At 46.4% G+C, this 22,500-nt stretch overlaps 1 protein-coding gene across 1 annotated transcript in view; it reads right to left on the reverse strand.

The window, feature by feature from the left end:
• The window catches only part of prss12 (serine protease 12), a 66,456-nt gene that overhangs the window by 12,839 nt on the left and 31,117 nt on the right, over positions 1 to 22,500 (reverse strand). The window contains exons 9-12 of the mRNA XM_031815120.1: positions 22,246 to 22,387; positions 10,818 to 11,023; positions 4,512 to 4,602; positions 2,614 to 2,736 (exon numbers count right to left, since the gene is read on the reverse strand). Coding sequence (XP_031670980.1) covers positions 2,614 to 2,736; positions 4,512 to 4,602; positions 10,818 to 11,023; positions 22,246 to 22,387 — 562 coding nt within the window. The remainder of the gene's footprint in view (positions 1 to 2,613; positions 2,737 to 4,511; positions 4,603 to 10,817; positions 11,024 to 22,245; positions 22,388 to 22,500) is intronic.

Raw genomic sequence — 22,500 nt, forward strand, 5'->3', positions numbered from 1 at the left:
GGATGCTCTGGATCGACGTGTACGACAGCTTGTTCCAATTCCCGACAATATCCAGCAACTTCACACATCCATTAAAGAGGATGAATTTATTTCAATTTCCATATACAAACTGTTACTCAGTACAATGTATATTCTTTGTTCAGTTGCATGTGTAGCTTTCCAGAGTGGGAACTGGTTTTAGGAACTGGTTTTAGGAACTGGTTTTAGGGAACTGGTTTTGGGAACTGGTTTTAGGAACTGGTTTTGGGAACTGGTTTTAGGGAACTGGTTTTAGGAACTGGTTTTAGGGAACTGATTTTAGGGAACTGGTTTTAGGGAACTGGTTTAGGAACTGGTTTTAGGGAACTGGTTTTAGGAACTGGTTTTAGGGAACTGATTTTAGGGAACTGGTTTTAGGAACTGGTTTTAGGAACTGGTTTTAGGGAACTGGTTTTAGGAACTGGTTTTAGGAACTGGTTTTGGGAAACTGGTTTTATGAACTTGTTTTAGGAACTGGTTTTGAATGCTTCTGCTGGTCTTTCTCTCTAATCGAGAAACACTGAGACAGAAATGCACTCTGGCACACTGTGAGTGGAGTGTGAGAATGTGTGTGTGTGAGTGAGTGTGTGTGTGGAGTGTAAGAATGTGTGTGTGTGAGTGTGAGTGGAGTGTAAGAATGCGTGTGTGTGTGGGTGAGTGTGAGAATGTGTGTGTGAGTGTGACCTGATCTGTCTCTGGTTTTTCATAACAAACTCAAACATTTGAAAATATCCCAGATAAAATCTGTAGAGGGGCTGAGAGACACAGTATTTACATCGAACTCAGATCATCATATGCAACATGGAGATATGCATCACACTCAAAATTGGCTACCCCCAACTTAACCTTACACACACACACAGACACACACAGACACAGACACAGACACACACACACACGTTGATGAAGTGACTAGATGCATGTTGAGGTGTCTGTCTCTCTAAACTAGATGTTGATGAAGTGACTAGATGCATGTTGAGGTGTCTGTCTCTCTAAACTAGACGTTGATGAAGTGACTAGATGCATGTTGAGGTGTCTGTCTCTCTAAACTAGATGTTGATGAAGTGACTAGATGCATGTTGAGGTGTCTGTCTCTCTAAACTAGATGTTGATGAAGTGACTAGATGCATGTTGAGGTGTCTGTCTCTCTAAACTAGATGTTGATGAAGTGACTAGATGAATGTTGAGGTGTCTGTCTCTCTAAACTAGATGTTGATGAAGTGACTAGATGCATGTTGAGGTGTCTGTCTCTCTAAACTAGATGTTGATGAAGTGACTAGATGCATGTTGAGGTGTCTGTCTCTCTAAACTAGATGTTGATGAAGTGACTAGATGCATGTTGAGGTGTCTGTCTCTCTAAACTAGATGTTGATGAAGTGACTAGATGCATGTTGAGGTGTCTGTCTCTCTAAACTAGATGTTGATGAAGTGACTAGATGCATGTTGAGGTGTCTGTCTCTCTAAACTAGATGTTGATGAAGTGACTAGATGCATGTTGAGGTGTCTGTCTCTCTAAACTAGATGTTGATGAAGTGACTAGATGCATGTTGAGGTGTCTGTCTCTCTAAACTAGATGTTGATGAAGTGACTAGATGCATGTTGAGGTGTCTGTCTCTCTAAACTAGATGTTGATGAAGTGACTAGATGCATGTTGAGGTGTCTGTCTCTCTAAACTAGATGTTGATGAAGTGACTAGATGCATGTTGAGGTGTCTGTCTCTCTAAACTAGATGTTGATGAAGTGACTAGATGCATGTTGAGGTGTCTGTCTCTCTAAACTAGATGTTGATGAAGTGACTAGATGAATGTTGAGGTGTCTGTCTCAACCACGGTCTGGTTTGAGTTACCTCTTAAAGCAGTGAGCTGAGTTACCTCTTAAAGCAGTGAGGTGAGTTACCTCTTAAAGCAGTGAGCTGAGTTACCTCTTAAAGCAGTGAGGTGAGTTACCTCTTAAAGCAGTGAGGTGAGTTACCTCTTAAAGCAGTGAGGTGAGTTACCTCTTAAAGCAGTGAGCTGAGTTACCTCTTAAAGCAGTGAGCTGAGTTACCTCTTAAAGCAGTGAGCTGAGTTACCTCTTAAAGCAGTGAGCTGAGTTACCTCTTAAAGCAGTGAGCTGAGTTACCTCTTAAAGCAGTGAGCTGAGTTACCTCTTAAAGCAGTGAGCTGAGTTACCTCTTAAAGCAGTGAGCTGAGTTACCTCTTAAAGCAGTGAGCTGAGTTACCTCTTAAAGCAGTGAGCTGAGTTACCTCTTAAAGCAGTGAGCTGAGTTACCTCTTAAAGCAGTGAGCTGAGTTACCTCTTAAAGCAGTGAGCTGAGTTACCTCTTAAAGCAGTGAGCTGAGTTACCTCTTAAGCAGTGAGGTGAGTTACCTCTTAAAGCAGTGAGCTGAGTTACCTCTTAAAGCAGTGAGGTGAGTTACCTCTTAAAGCAGTGAGGTGAGTTACCTCTTAAAGCAGTGAGGTGAGTTACCTCTTAAAGCAGTGAGCTGAGTTACCTCTTAAAGCAGTGAGCTGAGTTACCTCTTAAAGCAGTGAGGTGAGTTACCTCTTAAAGCAGTGAGCTGAGTTACCTCTTAAACCAGTGAGCTGAGTTACCTCTTAAAGCAGTGAGCTGAGGTGAGTATCCAACAGGAGCTGATGAGAGTTGCTCCACACACCAACCTTCCGTCCCCCCGAGAGCCTCTGAGACGCACCGCAGCCTGCCATGGCCAGCCTCCCCTACACACACACACACACACACACACACACACACACACACACACACACACACACACACACACACACACACACACACACACACACACACACACACACACACACACAATAAAACTAATGAGGGTTAGACACGGACACCCAACTACAACACCCAACATACAACATACACGGATACTAGAACTACAACACCCAACATTCACGGATACTAGAACTTTAACACCCAACATACACGGATACTAGAACTACAACACCCAACATACACGGACACTAGAACTACAACACCCAACATACAACATACACGGATACTAGAACTACAACACCCAACATACAACATACACGGATACTAGAACTACAACACCCAACAAACACGGATACTAGAACTACAACACCCAACAAATACGGACACTAGAGCTACAACACCCAACATACACGGATACTAGAACTACAACACCCAACAAACACGGACACTAGAACTACAACACCCAACAAACACGGATAGTAGAACTACAACACCCAACAAACACGGACACTAGAACTACAACACCCAACATATACGGATACTAGAACTACAACACCCAACAAACACGGACACTAGAACTACAACACCCAACAAACACGGATACTAGAACTACAACACCCAACAAATACGGACACTAGAACTACAACACCCAACAAACACGGACACTAGAACTACAACACCCAACAAACACGGATACTAGAACTACAACACCCAACAAATACGGACACTAGAGCTACAACACCCAACATACACGGATACTAGAACTACAACACCCAACACCCAACATACACGGACACTAGAACTACAACACCCAACACCCAACATACACGGATACTAGAACTACAACACCCAACACCCAACATACACGGATACTAGAACTATAATAACATATCTGGATTATATTAAACTACAACACCCATCAACACACCATGTATTATAATATAATATATCTGGATAATATTAAACTACAACACCCATCAACACACATACTAGAACTACAACACCCATCAACACACCATGTATTATAATATAATATATCTGGATAATATTAAACTACAACACCCATCAACACACATACTAGAACTACAACACCCATCAACACACCATGTATTATAATATAATATATCTGGATAATATTAAACTACAACACCCATCAACACACATACTAGAACTACAACACCCATCAACACACCATGTATTATAATATAATATATCTGGATAATATTAAACTACAACACCCATCAACACACATACTAGAACTACAACACCCATCAACACACCATGTATTATAATATAATATATCTGGATAATATTAAACTACAACACCCATCAACACACATACTAGAACTACAACACCCATCAACACTCATACTAGAACTACAACACCCATCAACACACATATTAGAACTACAACACCCATCAACACTCATACTAGAACTACAACACCCATCAACACACCAGATCAACTAGCTACACACAGTATATATATATGTAGTTCTCTCCTCCTATGATTCTGGATTATATTAAACTACAACACCCATCAACACACCAGTATATATATGTAGTTCTCTCCTTACCTCAGTGAGTTCTCTCCTCCTATGATTCTGGATTGTATTAAACTACAACACCCATCAACACACCAGTATATATATGTAGTTCTCTCCTTACCTCAGTGAGTTCTCTCCTCCTATGATTCTGGATTATATAAAACTACAACACCCATCAACACACCAGTATATATATGTAGTTCTCTCCTTACCTCAGTGAGTTTTCTCCTCCTATGATTCTGCGTTGGCGTGTATGTATCAGTCTCAACCCACAGACAGGATCTGACACAGACTCCACCGTACCTAACACAGAGAGACAGTTAGTATCTAACACAGACAGACAGTTAGTATCTAACACAGACATGATCTGACACAGACTCCACCGTACCTAACACAGACAGACAGTTAGTATCTAACACAGACAGACAGTTAGTATCTAACACAGACAGACAGTTAGTATCTAACACAGACAGACAGTTAGTATCTAACACAGACAGACAGTTAGTACCTAACACAGACAGGAACGTTAGTATCTAACACAGACTCCACCGTACCTAACACAGACAGACAGTTAGTATCTAACACAGACTCCACCGTACCTAACACAGACAGACAGTTAGTATCTAACACAGACTCCACCGTACCTAACACAGACAGACAGTTAGTATCTAACACAGACAGGAACGTTAGTATCTAACACAGACTCCACCGTACCTAACATAGACAGACAGTTAGTATCTAACACAGACTCCACCGTACCTAACACAGACAGACAGTTAGTATCTAACACAGACTCCACCGTACCTAACACAGACAGACAGTTAGTATCTAACACAGACAGGATCTGACACAGACTCCACCGTACCTAACACAGACAGGAACGTTAGTTTAGTATCTAATACAGACAGGAACGTTAGTTTAGTATCTAACACAGACAGGACAATTAGTTTAGTATCTAACACAGACAGGAACATTAGTTTAGTATCTAACACAGGCAGACAGACAGGAACGTTAGTTTAGTATCTAACACAGACAGACAGGAACGTTAGTTTAGTATCTAACACAGACAGACAGGAACGTTAGTTTAGTATCTAACACAGACAGACAGGAATGTTAGTTTAGTATCTAACACAGACAGACAGGAACGTTAGTTTAGTATCTAACACAGACAGACAGGAACGTTAGTTTAGTATCTAACACAGACAGACAGGAACGTTAGTTTAGTATCTAACACAGACAGACAGGAACGTTAGTTTAGTATCTAACACAGACAGATAAGAAACGTTATTTTAGTATCTAACACAGACAGGAACATTAGTTTAGGATCTAACACAGACAGACAGGAACATTAGTTTAGTATCTAACACAGACAGACAGGAACATTAGTTTAGTATCTAACACAGACAGACAGACAGACAGACAGACAGACAGACAGACAGACAGACAGACAGACAGACAGACAGACAGACAGACAGACAGACAGACAGGAACGTTAGTTTAGTATCTAACACAGACAGGAACATTAGTTTAGTATCTAACACAGACAGGCAGGAACATTAGTTTAGTATCTAACACAGACAGGAACATTAGTTTAGTATCTAACACAGACAGACAGGAACATTAGTTTAATATCTAACACAGACAGGAACATTAGTTTAGTATCTAACACAGACAGACAGACAGACAGACAGGAATGTTAGTTTAGTATCTAACACAGACAGACAGGAACGTTAGTTTAGTATCTAACACAGACAGACAGGAACATTAGTTTAGTATCTAACACAGACAGACAGGATCATTAGTTTAGTATCTAACACAGACAGATAAGAAACGTTAGTTTAGTATCTAACACAGACAGACAGGAACGTTAGTTTAGTATCTAACACAGACAGACAGGAACGTTAGTTTAGTATCTAACACAGACAGGAACATTAGTTTAGTATCTAACACAGACAGGAACATTAGTTTAGTATCTAACACAGACAGACAGGAACATTAGTTTAGTATCTAACACAGACAGACAGGAACATTAGTTTAGTATCTAACACAGACAGACAGGAACGGTAGTGGTAACCCCAATGGTAATCCCCACCCCAATGGTAACCCAATGGTAACCCCAATGGTAACCCTAACCCCAAAAGTCAGTCTAGAGGACAGGACACAGTCAGTCTAGAGGACAGGACACAGTCAGTCTAGGGGACAGGACACAGTCGGTCTAGAGGACAGGACACAGTCGGTCTAGTGGACAGGACACAGTCAGTCTAGAGGACAGGACACAGTCAGTCTAGAGGACAGGACACAGTCAGTCTAGGGGACAGGACACAGTCGGTCTAGAGGACAGGACACAGTCAGTCTAGTGGACAGGACACAGTCAGTCTAGAGGACAGGACACAGTCAGTCTAGTGGACAGGACACAGTCAGTCTAGAGGACAGGACACAGTCAGTCTAGAGGACAGGACACAGACAGTCTAGAGGACAGGACACAGTCAGTCTAGAGGACAGGACACAGTCAGTCTAGAGGACAGGACACAGTCAGTCTAGAGGACAGGACACAGTCAGTCTAGTGGACAGGACACAGTCAGTCTAGAGGACAGGACACAGTCAGTCTAGAGGACAGGACACAGTCAGTCTAGTGTACAGGACACAGTCAGTCTAGACGACAGGACACAGTCAGTCTAGAGGACAGGACACAGTCAGTCTAGAGGACAGGACACAGTCAGTCTAGACGACAGGACACAGTCAGTCTAGAGGACAGGACACAGTCAGTCTAGTGGACAGGACACAGTCAGTCTAGTGGACAGGACACAGTCAGTCTAGAGGACAGGACACAGTCAGTCTAGAGGACAGGACACAGTCAGTCTAGAGGACAGGACACAGTCAGCCTAGAGGACAGGACACAGTCAGTCTAGAGGACAGGACACAGTCAGTCTAGTGGACAGGACACAGTTAGTCTAGTGGACAGGACACAGTCAGTCTAGAGGACAGGACACAGTCAATCTAGTGGACAGGACACAGTCAGTATAGTGGACAGGACACAGTCAGTCTAGTGGACAGGACACAGTCAGTCTAGTGGACAGGACACAGTCAGTCTAGAGGACAGGACACAGTCAGTCTAGAGGACAGGACACAGTCAGTCTAGTGGACAGGACACAGTCAGTCTAGAGGACAGGACACAGTCAGTCTAGAGGACAGGACACAGTCAGTCTAGTGTACAGGACACAGTCAGTCTAGACGACAGGACACAGTCAGTCTAGAGGACAGGACACAGTCAGTCTAGAGGACAGGACACAGTCAGTCTAGACGACAGGACACAGTCAGTCTAGAGGACAGGACACAGTCAGTCTAGAGGACAGGACACAGTCAGTCTAGAGGACAGGACACAGTCAGTCTAGGGGACAGGACACAGTCGGTCTAGAGGACAGGACACAGTCGGTCTAGTGGACAGGACACAGTCAGTCTAGAGGACAGGACACAGTCAGTCTAGAGGACAGGACACAGTCAGTCTAGACGACAGGACACAGTCAGTCTAGAGGACAGGACACAGTCAGTCTAGTGGACAGGACACAGTCAGTCTAGTGGACAGGACACAGTCAGTCTAGAGGACAGGACACAGTCAGTCTAGAGGACAGGACACAGTCAGTCTAGAGGACAGGACACAGTCAGTCTAGAGGACAGGACACAGTCAGCCTAGAGGACAGGACACAGTCAGTCTAGAGGACAGGACACAGTCAGTCTAGTGGACAGGACACAGTTAGTCTAGTGGACAGGACACAGTCAGTCTAGAGGACAGGACACAGTCAATCTAGTGGACAGGACACAGTCAGTATAGTGGACAGGACACAGTCAGTCTAGTGGACAGGACACAGTCAGTCTAGTGGACAGGACACAGTCAGTCTAGAGGACAGGACACAGTCAGTCTAGAGGACAGGACACAGTCAGTCTAGTGGACAGGACACAGTCAGTCTAGAGGACAGGACACAGTCAGTCTAGAGGACAGGACACAGTCAGTCTAGTGTACAGGACACAGTCAGTCTAGACGACAGGACACAGTCAGTCTAGAGGACAGGACACAGTCAGTCTAGAGGACAGGACACAGTCAGTCTAGACGACAGGACACAGTCAGTCTAGAGGACAGGACACAGTCAGTCTAGAGGACAGGACACAGTCAGTCTAGAGGACAGGACACAGTCAGTCTAGGGGACAGGACACAGTCGGTCTAGAGGACAGGACACAGTCGGTCTAGTGGACAGGACACAGTCAGTCTAGAGGACAGGACACAGTCAGTCTAGAGGACAGGACACAGTCAGTCTAGGGGACAGGACACAGTCGGTCTAGAGGACAGGACACAGTCAGTCTAGTGGACAGGACACAGTCAGTCTAGAGGACAGGACACAGTCAGTCTAGAGGACAGGACACAGTCAGTCTAGAGGACAGGACACAGTCAGTCTAGAGGACAGGACACAGTCAGTCTAGTGGACAGGACACAGTCAGTCTAGTGGACAGGACACAGTCAGTCGAGACGACAGGACACAGTCAGTCTAGAGGACAGGACACAGTCAGTCTAGAGGACAGGACACAGTCAGTCTAGAGGACAGGACACAGTCAGTCTAGGGGACAGGACACAGTCGGTCTAGAGGACAGGACACAGTCGGTCTAGTGGACAGGACACAGTCAGTCTAGAGGACAGGACACAGTCAGTCTAGAGGACAGGACACAGTCAGTCTAGGGGACAGGACACAGTCGGTCTAGAGGACAGGACACAGTCAGTCTAGTGGACAGGACACAGTCAGTCTAGAGGACAGGACACAGTCAGTCTAGTGGACAGGACACAGTCAGTCTAGAGGACAGGACACAGTCAGTCTAGAGGACAGGACACAGTCAGTCTAGAGGACAGGACACAGTCAGTCTAGAGGACAGGACACAGTCAGTCTAGAGGACAGGACACAGTCAGTCTAGTGGACAGGACACAGTCAGTCTAGAGGACAGGACACAGTCAGTCTAGAGGACAGGACACAGTCAGTCTAGTGTACAGGACACAGTCAGTCTAGACGACAGGACACAGTCAGTCTAGAGGACAGGACACAGTCAGTCTAGAGGACAGGACACAGTCAGTCTAGACGACAGGACACAGTCAGTCTAGAGGACAGGACACAGTCAGTCTAGTGGACAGGACACAGTCAGTCTAGTGGACAGGACACAGTCAGTCTAGAGGACAGGACACAGTCAGTCTAGAGGACAGGACACAGTCAGTCTAGAGGACAGGACACAGTCAGTCTAGAGGACAGGACACAGTCAGCCTAGAGGACAGGACACAGTCAGTCTAGAGGACAGGACACAGTCAGTCTAGTGGACAGGACACAGTTAGTCTAGTGGACAGGACACAGTCAGTCTAGAGGACAGGACACAGTCAATCTAGTGGACAAGACACAGTCAGTATAGTGGACAGGACACAGTCAGTCTAGTGGACAGGACACAGTCAGTCTAGTGGACAGGACACAGTCAGTCTAGAGGACAGGACACAGTCAGTCTAGAGGACAGGACACAGTCAGTCTAGTGGACAGGACACAGTCAGTCTAGAGGACAGGACACAGTCAGTCTAGAGGACAGGACACAGTCAGTCTAGTGTACAGGACACAGTCAGTCTAGACGACAGGACACAGTCAGTCTAGAGGACAGGACACAGTCAGTCTAGAGGACAGGACACAGTCAGTCTAGACGACAGGACACAGTCAGTCTAGAGGACAGGACACAGTCAGTCTAGAGGACAGGACACAGTCAGTCTAGAGGACAGGACACAGTCAGTCTAGGGGACAGGACACAGTCGGTCTAGGGGACAGGACACAGTCGGTAGGACAGGACACAGTCGGTCTAGTGGACAGGACACAGTCAGTCTAGAGGACAGGACACAGTCAGTCTAGAGGACAGGACACAGTCAGTCTAGGGGACAGGACACAGTCGGTCTAGAGGACAGGACACAGTCAGTCTAGAGGACAGGACACAGTCAGTCTAGAGGACAGGACACAGTCAGTCTAGAGGACAGGACACAGTCAGTCTAGAGGACAGGACACAGTCAGTCTAGAGGACAGGACACAGTCAGTCTAGTGGACAGGACACAGTCAGTCTAGTGGACAGGACACAGTCAGTCTAGACGACAGGACACAGTCAGTCTAGAGGACAGGACACAGTCAGTCTAGAGGACAGGACACAGTCAGTCTAGTGGACAGGACACAGTCAGTCTAGAGGACAGGACACAGTCAGTCTAGTGGACAGGACACAGTCAGTCTAGAGGACAGGACACAGTCAGTCTAGAGGACAGGACACAGTCAGTCTAGAGGACAGGACACAGTCAGTCTAGAGGACAGGACACAGTCAGTCTAGAGGACAGGACACAGGTTGGGGGTCCACGGACTGATACAGTCGTATCTTTAACATTTGAACCGGAGTGCGATGTGAATCGTTCTCTATTCCCCTAGAACAGGTTGACGCAAGATAAATATGTTTGTGACATCACCACTGACCTTTGCCCTCTGTGTCGCTGAACTGTGATTGGCCGTAGTCACAGATGACCCCGGCGTCTTCGCTATGGCGACAGTTATGCGTCCCGGTTGGCTGTTTGAGGCAGTCGACCAATGAACGCTCTTCGCCGGAACACTTCACGTTGTCCACATGGATAGGCCCCTCCCCCTCGCCAAAATACGCCATCACACGGGCCTTCGCCACTCCACTGAAGACGACACACAAACATCGCAGACAGACAGAGGGTATGAGCGTAAAATACACTTCCACACAACAGAGTTACACTTAGACAATGAATCAACTACGATACGGTTGAATCAACTACTATACGGTTGAATCAACTACGATACGGTTGAATCAACTACGATACGGTTGAATCAACTACGATACGGTTGATCAACTATGATAAGGTTGAATCAACTATGGTACGGTCATCATTGTAACTAACTGAATCATCATAGGTCTACCAACTGAATCATCATTGTAACTAACTAAATCATAACTAAATCATCATTGTAACTGAATCATCATCGTAACCAACTGAATCATCATTGTAACTGAATCATCATCGTAACCAACTGAATCATCATCGTAACTAACTGAATCATCATTGAAACCAACTGAATCATCATAGGTCTACCAACTGAATCATCATAGGTCTACCAACTGAATCATCATTGTAACTAACTGAATCATCATTGTAACTAACTGAATCATCATTGTAATCAACTGAATCGGAACAGCCAGAAGAGGACTGGCCACCCCACATATGCTCTCTCTAATTCTCTCTTTCTTTCTCTCTCTCGGAGGACCTGAGCCCTAGGACCATGCCCCAGGACTACCTGACATGATGACTCCTTGCTGTCCCCAGTCCACCTGACCATGCTGCTGTTCCAGTTTCAACTGACCTGAGCCCTAGGACCATGCCCCAGGACTACCTGACATGATGACTCCTTGCTGTCCCCAGTCTACCTGGCCATGCTGCTGCTCCAGTTTCAACTTCCACCTGACTGTGCTGCTGCTCTAGTTTCAACTGTTCTGCCTTATTATTATTCGACCATGCTGGTCATTTATGAACATTGAACATCTTGACCATGTTCTGTTATAATCTCCACCCGGCACAGCCAGAAGAGGACTGGCCACCCCACATAGCCTGGTTCCTCTCTAGGTTTCTTCCTAGGTATTGGCCTTTCTAGGGAGTTTTTCCTAGCCACCGTGCTTCTACACCTGCATTGCTTGCTGTTTGGGGTTTTAGGCTGGGTTTCTGTACAGCACTTTGAGATATCAGCTGATGTACTAAGGGCTATATAAATATATTTGATTTGATTTGAATCATCATTGTAACAAACTGAATCATCATTGTAACCAACTGAATCATCATTGTAACCAACTGAATCATCATTGTAACTAACTGAATCATCATTGTAACCAACTGAATCATCATTGTAACTAACTGAATCATCATTGTAACCAACTGAATCATCATTGTAACCAACTGAATCATCATTGTAACCAACTGAATCATCATTGTAACTGAATCATCATTGTAACCAACTGAATCATCATTGTAACCAACTGAATCATCATTGTAACCAACTGAATCATCATTGTAACCAACTGAATCATCATTGTAACTAACTGAATCATCATTGTAACCAACTGAATCATCATTGTAACTAACTGAATCATCATTGTAACCAACTGAATCATCATTGTAACCAACTGAATCATCATTGTAACCAACTGAATCATCATTGTAACCAACTGAATCATCATTGTAACTGAATCATCATTGTAACCAACTGAATCATCATTGTAACCAACTGAATCATCATTGTAACCAACTGAATCATCATTGTAACCAACTGAATCATCATTGCTCCTTTTATTCTCTGTCCCCAACGCTCTAGGCGACCAGTTTTGATAGCCTTTAGCCGCACCCTCATACTACTCCTCCTCTGTTCCGCGGGTGATGTGGAGGTAAACCCAGGCCCTGCATGTCCCCAGGCACCCTCATTTGTTGACTTCTGTGATCGAAAAAGCCTTGGTTTCATGCATGTCAACATCAGAAGCCTCCTCCCTAAGTTTGTTTTACTCACTGCTTTAGCAAACTCTGCTAACCCTGATGTCCTTGCCGTGTCTGAGTCCTGGCTCAGGAAGGCCACCAAAAATTCTGAGATTTCCATACCCAACTATAACATTTTTCGTCAAGATAGAACTGCCAAAGGGGGAGGAGTTGCAGTCTACTGCAGAGATTGACATTACTTTGCAGGCTTACTTTCCAGGTCCATACCCAAACAGTTCGAACTACTAATTTAAAAAGTTACTCTCTCCAGAAATAAGTCTCTCACTGTTGCCGCCTGCTACCGGCCCCCCTCAGCTCCCAGCTGTGCCCTGGACACCATTTGTGAATTGATCGTCCCCCACCTAGCTTCAGAGTTTGTTCTGTTAGGTGACCTAAACTGGGATATGCTTAACAACCCGGCAGTCCTACAATCTAAGCTAGATGCCCTCAATCTCACACAAATCATCAAGGAACCCACCAGGTACAACCCTAAATCTGTAAACAAGGGCACCCTCATAGACGTCATCCTGACCAACTGGCCCTCCAAGTACACCGCCGCTGTCTTCAACCAGGATCTCAGCGATCACTGCCTCATTGCCTGTATCCGCTACGGAGCCGCAGTCAAACTACCACCCCTCATCACTGTCAAACGCTCCCTAAAACACTTCTGTGAGCAGGCCTTTCTAATCGACCTGGCCCGGGTATCCTGGAAGGACATTGACCTCTTCCCGTCAGTTGAGGATGCCTGGTCATTCTTTAAAAGTAACTTCCTCACCATTTTAGATAAGCATGCTCCGTTCAAAAAATGCAGAACTAAGAACAGATATAGCCCTTGGTTCACTCCAGACCTGACTGCCCTCGACCAGCACAAAAACATCCTGTGGCGGACTGCAATAGCAGTATATGGTCCCCGCGATATGCAACTGTTCAGGGAAGTCAGGAACCAATACACGCAGTCAGTCAGGAAAGCTAAGGCCAGCTTCTTCAGGCAGAAATTTGCATCCTGCATACCAAATCCAAAAAGTTCTGGGACACTGCGAAGTCCATGGAGAACAAGAGCACCTCCTCCCAGCTGCCCACTGCACTAAGGCTAGGTAACACGGTCACTACCGATAAATCCATGATTATCGAAAACTTCAACAAGCATTTCTCAACGGCTGGCCATGCCTTCCGCCTGGCTACTCCAACCTCGGCCAACAGCTCCGCCCCCCCCCCGCAGCTACTCGCCCAAGCCTCTCCAGGTTCTCCTTTATCCAAATCCAGATAGCAGATGTTCTGAAAGAGCTGCAAAACCTGGACCCGTACAAATCAGCTGGGCTTGACAATCTGGACCCTCTATTTCTGAAACTATCCGCCGCCATTGTCGCAACCCCTATTACCAGCCTGTTTAACCTCTCTTTCATATCGTCTGAGATCCCCAAGGATTGGAAAGCTGCCGCAGTCATCCCCATCTTCAAAGGGGGAGACACCCTGGACCCAAACTGTTACAGACCTATATCCATCCTGCCCTGCCTATCTAAGGTCTTCGAAAGCCAAGTCAACAAACAGGTCACTGACCATCTCGAATCCCACCGTACCTTCTCTGCTGTGCAATCTGGTTTCTGAGCCGGTCACGGGTGCACCTCAGCCACACTCAAGGTACTAAACGATATCATAACCGCCATCGATAAAAGACAGTACTGTGCAGCCGTCTTCATCGACCTGGCCAAGGCTTTCGACTCAATCACCATATTCTTATCGGCAGACTCAGTAGCCTCGGTTTTTCTGATGACTGCCTCGCCTGGTTCACCAACTACTTTGCAGACAGAGTTCAGTGTGTCAAATTGGAGGGCATGCTGTCCGGTCCTCTGGCAGTCTCTATGGGGGTGCCACAGGGTTCAATTCTCGGGCCGACTCTTTTCTCTGTGTATATCAATGATGTTGCTCTTGCTGCGGGCGATTCCCTGATCCACCTCTACGCAGACGACACCATTCTATATACTTCCGGCCCGTCCTTAGACACTGTGCTATCTAACCTCCAAACGAGCTTCAATGCCATACAACACTCCTTCCATGGCCTCCAACTGCTCATAAACGCTAGTAAAACCAAATGCATGCTTTTCAACCGTTCGCTGCCTGCACCCGCACGCCTGACTAGCATCACCACCCTGGATGGTTCCGACCTTGAATATGTGGACGTCTATAAGTACCTAGGTGTCTGGCTAGACTGTAAACTCTCCTTCCAGACTCATATCAAACATCTCCAATCGAAAATCAAATCTAGAGTCGGCTTTCTATTCCGCAACAAATTGTAACTAACTGAATCATCATTGTAACCAACTGTATTAGAGATGTGGACACTGTTTCTTTGTCTTTGTTTCAGTGTCCACATCTCCATGTGTTTCAGTGTCCACATCTCTATGTGTTTCAGTGTCCACATCTCTATGTGTTTCAGTGTCCATATCTCTATGTGTTTCAGTGTCCACATCTCTATGTGTTTCAGTGTCCACATCTCTATGTGTTTCAGTGTCCACATCTCTATGTGTTTCAGTGTCCACATCTCTATGTGTTTCAGTGTCCACATCTCTATGTGTTTCAGTGTCCACATCTCTATTACAGTAAAACAATCTCTATGTCTTTCAGTGTCCACATCTCTATGTGTTTCAGTGTCCATATCTCTATGTGTTTCAGTGTCCATATCTCTATGTGTTTCAGTGTCCACATCTCTATGTGTTTCAGTGTCCACATCTCTATGTGTTTCTGTGTCCACATCTCTATGTGTTTCAGTGTCCACATCTCTATGTGTTTCAGTGTCCACATCTCTATGTGTTTCAGTGTCCATATCTCTATTACAGTAAAATAATCTCTCTGTGTTTCAGTGTCCACATCTCTATGTGTTTCAGTGTCCATATCTCTATGTGTTTCAGTGTCCATATCTCTATGTGTTTCAGTGTCCACATCTCTATGTGTTTCAGTGTCCATATCTCTATGTGTTTCAGTGTCCACATCTCTATGCGTTTCAGTGTCCATATGAACCATTCTGTTGGAACACACCTCAAATGCAAATAGCGAGATAAAACGCTTGTCAGAGAGTGAGATGTGATCTCTCAACTTTGTTGGCGTGAGAGGCAGGGGGAGGGGCTTGGAATGAGAGGCAGAGGGAGGGGCTTGGCTTGAGAGGCAGAGGGAGGGGCTTGGCGTGAGAGGGAGGGGCTTGGCGTGAGAGGAGGGGGAGGGGCTTGGCGTGAGAGGCGGGGGGGAGGGGCTTGGTGTGAGAGGAAGTGGGAGGGGCTTGGTGTGAGAGGAAGTGGGAGAGGCTTGGTGTGAGAGACAGAGGGGGGGACTTGGCGTGAGAGGCGGGGGGGAGGGAATTTGCGTGAGAGGCAGTAGGAGGGGCTTGGTGTGACAGGCAGTGGGAGGGGCTTGGCGTGAGAGGCAGTGGGAGGGGCTTTGCGTGAGAGGCAGGGGGAGGGGCTTTGTGTGAGAGGCAGTGGGAGGGGCTTGGAGTGAGAGGCAGTGGGAGGGGCTTGGAATGAGAGGAAGTGGGAGGGGCTTGGCATGAGAGGCAGTGGGAGGGGCTTGGTGTGAGAGGAAGTGGGAGGGGCTTGGTGTGACAGGCAGTGGGAGGGGCTTGGCATGAGAGGCAGTAGGAGGGGCTTGGTGTGACAGGCAGTGAGAGGGGCCTTGCGTGAGAGGCAGGGGGAGGGGCTTGGAATGAGAGGCAGTGGGAGGGGCTTGGAATGAGAGGCAGTGGGAGGGGCCAGGAATGAGAGGCAGTGGGAGGGGCTTGGTGTGAGAGGAAGTGGGAGGGGCTTGGCATGAGAGGCAGGGGGAGGGGCTTGGTGTGAGAGGAAGTGGGAGGGGGTTGGTGTGACAGACAGTGGGAGGGGCTTGGCATGAGAGGCAGTAGGAGGGGCTTGGCGTGAGAGACAGTGGGAGGGGCTTGGTGTGTTTAAACAGAGAGGAAGAGGTGAAGAGAGAGGTTTCACTCTCTCTAAAATCTGTCCAAATTAAAGCCAATGTGTTTCTTTGGGTTTATTATGGACCTCAGTTTGTCGCCTGCCTTTCCACCTTTGGGACCACGACTCCCATTGTTAGGGTGGAGACGTGCATCTCGTCATTACATACACATATCTGGTGTAAATGGGAAGGGGCACACTGAGGAGCGAAGGAGACGAGACCAAAAAGACAACACACACTGACACAAACACATCCACTACCATCTACACTACATTATCTCTGTCTGTCCCAGATTCTACAATCTACACTACATTATCTCTGTCTGTCCCAGATTCTACCATCTACATTATGTCTGTCTGTCTGTCCTCCAGATTCTACCATCTACATTATGTCTGTCTGTCTGTCCTCCAGATTCTACCATCTACATTATGTCTGTCTGTCTGTCCTCCAGATTCTACCATCTACATTATGTCTGTCTGTCTGTCTGTCTGTCTGTCTGTCTGTCTGTCTGTCTGTCTGTCTGTCTGTCCTCCAGATTCTACCATCTACATTATGTCTGTCTGTCTGTCCTCCAGATTCTACCATCTACATTATGTCTGTCTGTCTGTCTGTCCTCCAGATTCTACCATCTACATTATGTCTGTCTGTCTGTCCTCCAGATTCTACCATCTACATTATGTCTGTCTGTCCTCCAGATTCTACCATCTACATTATGTCTGTCTGTCTGTCCTCCAGATTCTACCATCTACATTACATTATGTCTGTCTGTCTGTCCTCCAGATTCTACCATCTACATTATGTCTGTCTGTCTGTCTGTCCCAGATTCTACCATCTACATTATGTCTGTCTGTCTGTCTGTCTGTCCTCCAGATTCTACCATCTACATTATGTCTGTCTGTCTGTCTGTCTGTCCTCCAGATTCTACCATCTACATTATGTCTGTCTGTCTGTCCTCCAGATTCTACCATCTACATTATGTCTGTCTGTCTGTCTGTCTGTCCTCCAGATTCTACCATCTACATTATGTCTGTCTGTCTGTCTGTCTGTCCTCCAGATTCTACCATCTACATTATGTCTGTCTGTCTGTCTGTCCTCCAGATTCTACCATCTACATTACATTATGTCTGTCTGTCCTCCAGATTCTACCATCTACATTATGTCTGTCTGACTGTCCTCCAGATTCTACCATCTACATTATGTCTGTCTGTCTGTCTGTCCTCCAGATTCTACCATCTACATTATGTCTGTCTGTCTGTCCTCCAGATTCTACCATCTACATTATGTCTGTCTGTCTGTCTGTCCTCCAGATTCTACCATCTACATTACATTATGTCTGTCTGTCTGTCCTCCAGATTCTACCATCTACATTATGTCTGTCTGTCTGTCCTCCAGATTCTACCATCTACATTATGTCTGTCTGTCTGTCCTCCAGATTCTTAGAGTTCCTAGAGTCAGTAATAAAACCTGACTGAGGCCTCAGAGACACATTCATCTCTCTCTCTCTCTGTGTGTGTATGATGTATGTAATTTATTTTCCCTGAACCAGGAGGCTGTGACACGCTCTGCTCTGTCTGCCTTATTCACTACAGATGTTACTGAGCAGATACTTTCAGACAGAGAGCGACAGAGAGAGAGACAGAGCGACACAAAGAGAGACAGAGAGAGATAGACAGAGCGACACAGAGAGAGACAGAGCGACACAGAGAGAGACAGAGTGACACAGAGTGACACAGAGAGAGACAGACAGAGCGACACAGAGAGAGACAGAGAGAGACAGAGCGACACAGAGAGAGACAGAGTGACACAGAGTGACACAGAGAGAGACAGAGCGACACAGAGCGACACAAAGAGAGACAGAGAGAGATAGACAGAGCGACACAGAGAGAGTCAGAGCGACGCAGAGACAGACAGACACAGAGAGACAGAGTGACACAGAGAGAGACAGAGCGACACAGAGAGAGACAGAGCGACACAGAGAGAGACAGAGAGAGACAGACAGAGCGACACAGAGAGAGACAGAGCGAGACAGAGACACAGAGAGACACAGAGAGAGACAGAGAGAGACAGAGTGACACAGAGAGAGACAGAGTGACACAGAGAGAGACAGAGCGACACAGAGCGAGACAGAGCGACACAGAGAGACAGAGCGACACAGAGAGACAGAGACAGAGTGACACAGAGAGACAGAGAGAGAGAGAGAGACAGAGTGACACAGAGAGAGACAGAGAGAGAGAGAGACAGAGTGACACAGAGAGAGACAGAGCGACACAGAGCGAGACAGAGAGAGACAGACACAGAGAGACAGAGACAGAGAGAGAGAGGGGGATGGGTGTCTCCTGATAGAAACCTCCCCCAGAAAGATTTGGCATTTGTAATTCTCCCCCCTGCAACTCTACACGGTTTCTTAACAGGGATAATCTACATTACATTATGAATCCATATTAATGAACGATTCTACCATCTACATTACATTATGTAGATAGATCATCACTACTACACACACCTCATCACTACTACACACACCTCATCACTACTACACACACCTCATCACTACTACACACACCTCATCACTACTACACACACCTCATCACTACTCCACACACCTCCACACACCTCAACACACCTCATCACTACTACACACACCTCATCACTACTACACACACCTCATCACTACTACACACACCTCATCACTACTAAACACACCTCATCACTACTACACACACCTCAACACTCCCCAACACACCTCCACACACCTCAACACTACTACACACACCTCATCACTCCCCAACACACCTCAACACACCTCATCACTACTACACACACCTCAACACTACTCCACACACCTCATCACTACTCCACACACCTCATCACTACTACACACACCTCATCACTACTACACACACCTCATCACTCCCCAACACACGTCAACACACCTCATCACTACTACACACACCTCAACACTACTACACACACCTCATCACTACTACACACACCTCATCACTACTACACACACCTCATCACTACTACACACACCTCATCACTACTACACACACCTTATCACTACTACCCACACCTCATCACTCCCCAACACACCTCAACACTACTACACACACCTCATCACTACTACTACACACCTCATCACTACTCCACACACCTCAACACTACTCCACACACCTCAACACTACTACACACACCTCATCACTACTACACACACCTCATCACTACTACCCACACCTCATCACTCCCCAACACACCTCAACACTACTACACACACCTCATCACTACTACTACACACCTCATCACTACTCCACACACCTCAACACTACTCCACACACCTCAACACTACTACACACACCTCATCACTACTCCACACACCTCATCACTACTACACACACCTCATCACTACTACACACACCTCAACACTACTACACACACCTCATCACTACTACACACACCTCATCACTACTACACACACCTCATCACTACTACACACACCTCATCACTACTACACACACCTCAACACTACTACACACACCTCATCACTACTACACACACCTCATCACTACTACACACACCTCATCACTCCCCAACACACCTCAACACTACTACACACACCTCATCACTACTACTACACACCTCATCACTACTACACACACCTCATCACTACTAAACACACCTCAACACACCTCAACACCACTAAACACTCCTCAACACCACTAAAAACACCTCAACACTCCTCAACACCACTAAACACACCTCAACACTCCTCAACACCACTCAACACACCTCAACACTCCTCAACACCACTCAACACACCTCAACACTCCTCAACACCACTCAACACACCTCAACACTCCTCAACACCACTAAACACTCCTCACCATATGCTCACTGGAGAGTTTGAGCCTCAAAGTAGAGGAGAGAAAAATAAACACAGGCTCACCTTCCAGAATGTGTTCTACAGCTTATGTGTTTCATAATGACTTAACATGTGTGTGTGTGTGTGTGTGTGTGTGTGTGTGTGTGTGTGTGTGTGTGTGTGTGTGTGTGTGTGTGTGTGTGTGTGTGTGTGTGTGTGTGTGTGTGTGTGTGTGTGTGTGTGTGCGTGTGTGTGTCAGTATCAGACTACAGTCTACCAGTCCACTTGGCCCAAGTCACACGCGTGTGTGTACCGTGTAAATTGTAGCGTGTAGCGAGACACGGAGGAATGCCCTGCTCTGAAAAACATGATGAAGTGTAGACTAAAACAGAGGGGGAGAGAATGGAAGAAGGCAGGGTGGGGATGAAGGGGGAGAGAGTCACGTTACTATAGAAACACTGGTCAATGTGGAGTGAGTCCTGTTACTATAGAAACACTGGTCAATGTGGAGAGAGAATGGAAGAAGGCAGGGTGGGGATGAAGGGGGAGAGAGTCCCGTTACTATAGAAACACTGGTCAATGTGGAGTGAGTCCTGTTACTATAGAAACACTGGTCAATGTGGAGTGAGTCCTGTTACTATAGAAACACTCTGGTCAATGTGGAGAGAGAATGGAAGAAGGCAGTGTGGGGATGAAGGGGGAGAGAGCCCCGTTACTATAGAAACACTGGTCAATGTGGAGTGAGTCCTGTTACTATAGAAACACTGGTCAATGTGGAGTGAGTCCTGTTACTATAGAAACACTGGTCAATGTGGAGTGAGTCCTGTTACTATAGAAACACTCTGGTCAATGTGGAGAGAGAATGGAAGAAGGCAGGGTGGGGATGAAGGGGGAGAGAGTCATGTTACTATAGAAACACTGGTCAATGTGGAGTGAGTCCTGTTACTATAGAAACACTGGTCAATGTGGAGTGAGTCCTGTTACTATAGAAACACTCTGGTCAATGTGGAGAGAGAATGGAAGAAGGCAGTGTGGGGATGAAGGGGGAGAGAGTCATGTTACTATAGAAACACTGGTCAATGTGGAGTGAGTCCTGTTACTATAGAAACACTCTGGTCAATGTGGAGAGAGAATGGAAGAAGGCAGTGTGGGAATGAAGGGGGAGAGAGTCACGTTACTATAGAAACACTGGTCAATGTGGAGTGAATCCTGTTACTATAGAAACACTGGTCAATGTGGAGTGAGTCCTGTTACTATAGAAACACTCTGGTCAATGTGGAGAGAGAATGGAAGAAGGCAGGGTGGGGATGAAGGGGGAGAGAGTCCCGTTACTATAGAAACACTGGTCAATGTGGAGTGAGTCACGTTACTATAGAAACACTGGTCAATGTGGAGTGAGTCACGTTACTATAGAAACACTCTGGTCAATGTGGAGTGAGTCCTGTTACTATAGAAACACTCTGGTCAATGTAGAGTGAGTCCTGTTACTATAGAAACACTCTGGTCAATGTGGAGTGAGTCCTGTTACTATAGAAACAGTGAGTCACCGAACGGTAGTGTTACAGACCTGTATCCCAGCTGTCGACACACCACCTCTGCGTTTACGTCTGTCCATCCATCGTCACACACCGTCCCCCAGGTCCCCTGGAGGTACACCTCTACTCTGCCCTCATTAACGCTCTCCCCTCCTACCAGCCTCACCGGGACACCTGCAACACACATACACAGAGGGAGGGAGGGAGGGGAGAGGAGAGGAGAGGAGAGGAGAGGAGAGGAGAGGAGAGGAGAGGAGAGGAGAGGAGAGGAGAGGAGAGGAGAGGAG

This window comes from Oncorhynchus kisutch, unplaced genomic scaffold (assembly GCF_002021735.2).
Source record: "Oncorhynchus kisutch isolate 150728-3 unplaced genomic scaffold, Okis_V2 Okis07a-Okis12b_hom, whole genome shotgun sequence".
Classification (NCBI taxonomy): domain Eukaryota; kingdom Metazoa; phylum Chordata; class Actinopteri; order Salmoniformes; family Salmonidae; genus Oncorhynchus; species Oncorhynchus kisutch.